Below are 6,000 nucleotides of genomic sequence, written 5' to 3'. Positions count from 1 at the left end.
GATGGTGACCTAAATGCAATTACCAACTTTAATTTTTACGGAAAATTTTAGCTAGGCTAATGTATTGGCATACAGCGAGCGAGCGAAGCGAGCATGAATCGCGAAGCGATCCACAGGGAACTGCGTAAGCAGTTCCGGGGGTTGGCGAGCGATAGCGAGCAGGGGGCGATAGCCCCCTAGTTTCATTTAGTTTGAATTACATATTGTTATCACATTTATATTTCACACTATATAATCATAGTTGACCTCTTATAATTTTTATTACTCTGTCGGCATTGCAAAATTTTCACTACTTCCCTGCTAAAAGTTAAAAGATGAGAATTACTTATTTAATAGTTAGGACGACAGTTTAATATTTTATACCAAAGTCAGTGATTGGATTTTTATTGCTTTTTACTCTCCACTTTCTTTCTGCATTCATAAAATAAAAAAGAAAAGCATTTCACTAAAACAATGGATTACTGTTCCACTGATGCAATTTAATAAGCGCAAAAACATGAAAATTATTAGAATGCAGTTTAAATTACTATGATATTAAACATGTTATATCCAATCCCCATAAATGAAGCAAATCTAGTTTTGCCACTTCCGCAAATATGGGCAAAGAATAGTTTTGCCAGGACACTTTTAGAATTTTTTTTTTCTTACCTTAGGTTTAAAATTTAGGTTTGGCACATTTCTGCCTAACTTTTAAACCTAATTTTTAAAAAAATTTACTTATCTGAAATTTTATGTTTAAAAGAATTAGGCTCATAGAAAAATTTTACTGCATTATATTGCAACATGTTGGGGTGGAGGTTTAAAAGGATTACTTTTGTTACTAAACGCAAATTTTGCAAATTATAAATAAATATAATAAATAATAAAATTGATAGCTAAAAAATTTTATTCCTATATCTTTGTTAACAGAACTCAATTCAACTTTCTCTAATTCTGTTTTTGCCATTTTTTCCACTGGCCTGGCATAAATGATTTCTTGCCTGCAAAATGTCTAACCCTTTGTGTTACCCACTATTGCCCTTTAAAGTGCAATAATTTTGATTATAATTGTCTAAGTGAATTGCTTTTTTTTTTTTTTCAATATTTTTTCCCCAATACTTAAACCTTACATTTAAATATTCTTTTATAATGGCACGAAAAATATTCCTGGAATCTTGTTTCCCGGTCTGTTTGTACACCCGTACGCAACACAAGCGGGCATTTTAGTTAAATCAACTGAAAATATTCACTATTAAACACAGCATTCTAGGTAAAATAGCACTGATAAAGCCCTTCAAAACCGAATGTTTTGGGTAGACTTTCCCCCGCGTCACTAATCATATTTTGAAAGTGTATTCTGTATTTTGTAAACTGTTTATTTGTGCAAAACAACGTTGGATATATCCTGTTATACAACTGTCATCCCCCTCCCCACCGGTTACTCTGTTCGAACATGCCTAGAATAAATAAATTGCTCATACAGTTAAAAGTCAATCAAACTGTGTGCCGTGCACGATGTTATTTCTGATGATAATAGTAAACAAATAGAGATACGAAAAGGGAAAACCATGCGAATTTTTTGCACTTTTTTACTTTACAACTTTGTTTTATGTTCCAGAAATAATTGTAAAATTTTTTTCATGTATTAATTAATTTGATGCATCGGCTTTACTGTTTTGTGCATCAGAACTGGTTGATGAGAAGCAAAATGTTTTATTAATTGTGCAGAGCTTAATTTGGAAACAAAAATTCTTTTGGAGGTGAGTTAATTCCTTCATGTGTACTCAAAAACTTTGCAGATCGATAATTTTTCAATTATTTCATGCAGCTAATTCTTCAAAACTGCGTTGCGTAAATTGCAATCTGTTATTGCGCAACACGTCCTTAATAATAGTATGTTCAAACGAGAGTCGATGAACTTGATAAAAATCTGAGATTGTTGTTTATTTTCCACCTTTTTTTTACGAGAATGAATTCATAGTTTCTTTTCTTTTTCTTCTTTTTTTTTGCAATTCAAATTATAATCATGCAGTTCTTTTTTTATTTTATGAAATATATTTAACATTTCCCCCTCAACTTCCTGGTGGGTTCAACGTTTGAACATCTTAATCTTTTCTCAAACAAATCATTCCGCTGCTCAAAACGAGAATTAATTAAAATAAAGTTTCATTTATGTATTTTGTTGATTTGTTTCATCTATTTATTTATTTTTATTTCAAATGGTGATCTTAACAAAATAATATAATTATTAAAAAAAAAAAAAAATAGTTGGTATGCGTAAAAGTAAAGCAAAATAAAAAAGAGAAAGAAAAAGTCAGAGGGGCAAAGTCAATTTTTTTGGGGAAAACTTGTCAATTTTTTCAGATTTTTGGTTATGAATATTGATTATGCCTGGTCAATATGCATAAAGATTGTATTTTTGTGTACTTTAGCCATTTCTGCTATTTTTATATTTTTTCATGGCATTAAAAAACAAAATCTTGGATTAAATGACATTTACTTCATAAATAATTCTACATGAAAATGTTGTACTTACATAAATAATAAACATCAAAATTCATCAAATATTCAATTACTTGACCATCATATGATTCATTAAAATTGTCTTTTCAAAATCAATGAAATGACTTTCACTTCATGTCTGTTTAATTTAGGTACCTTACGTACTTCCTTAAAGTATGGAACTCCAATGGAACATAGAAGATCTTGATCTTTTAGCTTCTGACTTAGATACTAGCCTATCTGGTTTAGGTGGAGAAGGCCATACTACTTTTGATATGAGGTATATTTTACTTTTGAAAGAAGAAAAATCATTGCTTTGTCTAGATATTTATTCTTTAAATTCTAGCCCATGATAATTTATAATATATACTACAATTAATACTTTGTACAATAATTAAATGTTATCCCCCCACCCTCTACATTTTGGTCGCAAATCCCCCCCCCCCCCCCAACGGATTTAGATCGATTTTTAAAGCTTTTTTTTTTTTTTAAAAGACGAATTTCTGCGAATTTACAGAATATATGTAACATTTCAAAATTGTAAGAAAATGAAGAAAAAGTGGCTACTTGTGGCTGAATATTTAAGGTAGGTATAGATGGAAGCACATAAAACTGGACCACAAATGGCGGACAGTTCACTTGGCATTCTCGATTGAGTGCATTATCCCATTTCAGGCATTATGCTGATAAGGAACGGACAGGTGAAAGGTAAGACTGAAATAGGAAGGAATCTCTGGGGCACCATGATACAGAACAAAAGGAAGAAAAGATTAAGTGGAAAGAGAGGACAATTGGAACAAAACATTGTGCTAGTGATGTCTCCATTTGGTATTACATTAGGCAAGGGGGGAGGGGGGGCACAGTGATAATCTCAAGAAGAATAGGAAGTAGATTTTGAAAACAAATCTTCTGAAACTGGGAAAGGGGAAGCAAAAAGTTAGGTGTCAGAATGATGACTAGGTTTAAAAAGGTTTTTTTTAAATAGCTATCATGAAACAAAATTTAGGGTCTGGTGGGGGAAAGTGGTCAATAGGGTAAAGTGGTCATACGTCAAATAAATGGCTATAGCTTGGAAATAAATGTTCGAATGAGTGTGAAAATTTTATTTTAGAGTAAGGCAGTTAGAAGCTACATTTTGAATACAAAATTTTACAACTGGCAAAATTTAATTTGGTAAAAAAAAAATATTTTGCGTGAAAATGAAAAAATTTAAAATCTAAACACCTATTTTAATTTCCTCAGGAAATTTTGTTTGTTAGAATTAGGAACAGATTGACTGCACAGAAAGCTTCCTACATGTCTCAAGAACTCCTACTCATTAGCAGTTAGCTAAATCTATTTTAGATAATTTTTTAGAACAATTTAAGTGAGATGGGGTAAAGTGGTCATAATATTAGGCTTAACGAATATTGTTCTTCTAATGTCACTTAATCTTTAAGTATAAGGCAAATACAAATTAAATATTAGTTTTACTTAATATGCATTGTTTTTACAGTAAACGGGGTTAAATATACGACTATATGCGTATACATAAGCATAAATACTTGTGTAGGCACGTACATAGGCGTATTCAAATAAATGTGCCAATAAATACATATATGGGTATCTGCAAGTATCTTTTATCCATACAGCTATATATTCTACTATGCACGTATATGCTCGCTTATATTCGTATATACAAGAACACTTATATAATCAGGTATGCCCGTAATATACGCGCACCTACTCGAGTAGACACTTACATACAAGCATAAGAAATACAAGTATACAGAATGAGTTTAAACTCTTGAGCAACATTATTAAAAGGTGTTAGAGGGGAGGATAAGGAGTAAGAATCATAAGGAACATATGGTCACAAACACAATGCTGACGCGCTATATGCACGCAAAGCCAGAAAATGATGTATGCAAAAAAGTCACAAATTTGTAATACACAAAGATAATTTTAGGAACTGATGTGATATACCCCACCCTTGGCGACTTTTTCCTGTTGGCGCCAAGAAAGCGTCGCCAAGAAAACGATGTATGACGACATGTGTCATACATCGTTCTTAGCGATGCTTTTTTAGCGCCAACAGGAAAAAATCAGATAAAAAAACACGATCAAAGCACTTCAGAACACAATATATATAAAAACAACATAAAAGCACAACAAAAAACATCACGAATATATGCTTCAAAAATGTACAGGGCCGAGGTTTTTTGTAAACATATTAAAATGCAATGAAATAAATTATTGTATTAATTACAAGTCGAAATTAATGCATTAATTGTTTTTTCATCATTTCTCCGGGATACGAGCCCTCGGTCTCATAGTACTTTCGTAATGAGACCTCGGCTCGCCGGCCCTGCCTCGGTCTCATTACGAAAGTACTATGAGACCTCTGGCTCGCCAGGACCTCGCTCCGCTCGGTCCGTTATCCCTCCGACTGTTAATATACATTACAGTCGGAGTATGGTCACAATTATGTATATTTATGTATATTATGCATATTCATGTGTATGTACACCCAAGGGTGGCTCCTTCCGTTCAGTGTACAATAATGACACAGTTTTAAGTGTGAAATATGCACCATTATTGTGCAGATTTATTAATAGAATTCAGCATTTTTAAGAGTACAACCGAAAGAACTTTCAATTGTTAACATAAAATTCAGTACCTAAAGGAGGCACGTTAATGTCTAAATAATTCGTGGCATCGATAAGAATTAACTTTTAGAACAAAATAACCGAACTATTTTTGTAAAATTAATTAACACACAGTAAAAATAAAGTTAAAAGCTACAAGAACCCCTCAAGGATTTGTAAAAAACAAAGAATTTCCGAAATGAGAATTTTTATGTGAATTCTAAAATAAAGAACTTACCTTTTTATGGTATAAATCCGCACACTCAGTCCAAAACAAAACATCATCTGACAATGGCGCGTTACAGATACACACCACGTTGGAGTTAACTTTTAATTAACCTTCAAGTTTGAAGAAACTGGCATTTTCTAATGTTTTTACTTCAAAACACAACTACTGAATCTAAACTAACACAAAAAAAGCATTCCTGTAAGGTATATTGCACAAAACAACACGTATCTCTCCTGCGTATAACCAAGTAAAGAACCCAAGTAAACAAGTTCGAACAAGTTTGCCTTCGCGTTGCCAACCACAGGTTAGTTTCACCAGGGATACCATGCTTAAAAATTTATCGCCTCATTGGCGAGAAAAATATTTCAATTTTGTGCAAAAAATCGGATGTCGCCGAATGGGGGGGGGGGGGGTATATCACATCTGTACCTAATTTTACACAACATTTTAGGTCTTAAGAAAGTTTTAAAGCGATTGATGAAATTTGCGGATTGCAGCTGTAATAATGCGTCGCATTCACAGATCACTCTCTGTTGCAATAATGAGATTTTTGAAAAACTTTCATCAACCGCTGCGCCTTTGTTGCGATGCGTGTATTAGAGCTACTACAGGCCGTAACTCTTAACAACTGCTGTATATATTTCTTAAAAACTAAAATGTTAC

At 32.7% G+C, this 6,000-nt stretch overlaps 1 protein-coding gene across 3 annotated transcripts in view; it reads left to right on the top strand.

The window, feature by feature from the left end:
* The first annotated feature begins 1,539 nt into the window (after nucleotides 1-1,539).
* LOC129220140 (transcription factor CP2-like) overlaps nucleotides 1,540-6,000 on the top strand; it is a 74,473-nt gene continuing 70,012 nt past the window's right edge. For all 3 annotated transcript variants that reach the window (XR_008580451.1, XM_054854490.1, XM_054854491.1), the window contains exons 1-2: nucleotides 1,540-1,739; nucleotides 2,634-2,761. Coding sequence is in view for 2 of the 3 variants with exons in the window: in XM_054854490.1 (XP_054710465.1) it covers nucleotides 2,658-2,761 (104 nt within the window). In the remaining variant the exon portion in view is untranslated. The remainder of the gene's footprint in view (nucleotides 1,740-2,633; nucleotides 2,762-6,000) is intronic.

Source organism: Uloborus diversus, chromosome 4 (assembly GCF_026930045.1).
Source record: "Uloborus diversus isolate 005 chromosome 4, Udiv.v.3.1, whole genome shotgun sequence".
Lineage (NCBI taxonomy): Eukaryota > Metazoa > Arthropoda > Arachnida > Araneae > Uloboridae > Uloborus > Uloborus diversus.
This window is presented reverse-complemented; position numbering and strand designations above follow the sequence as displayed.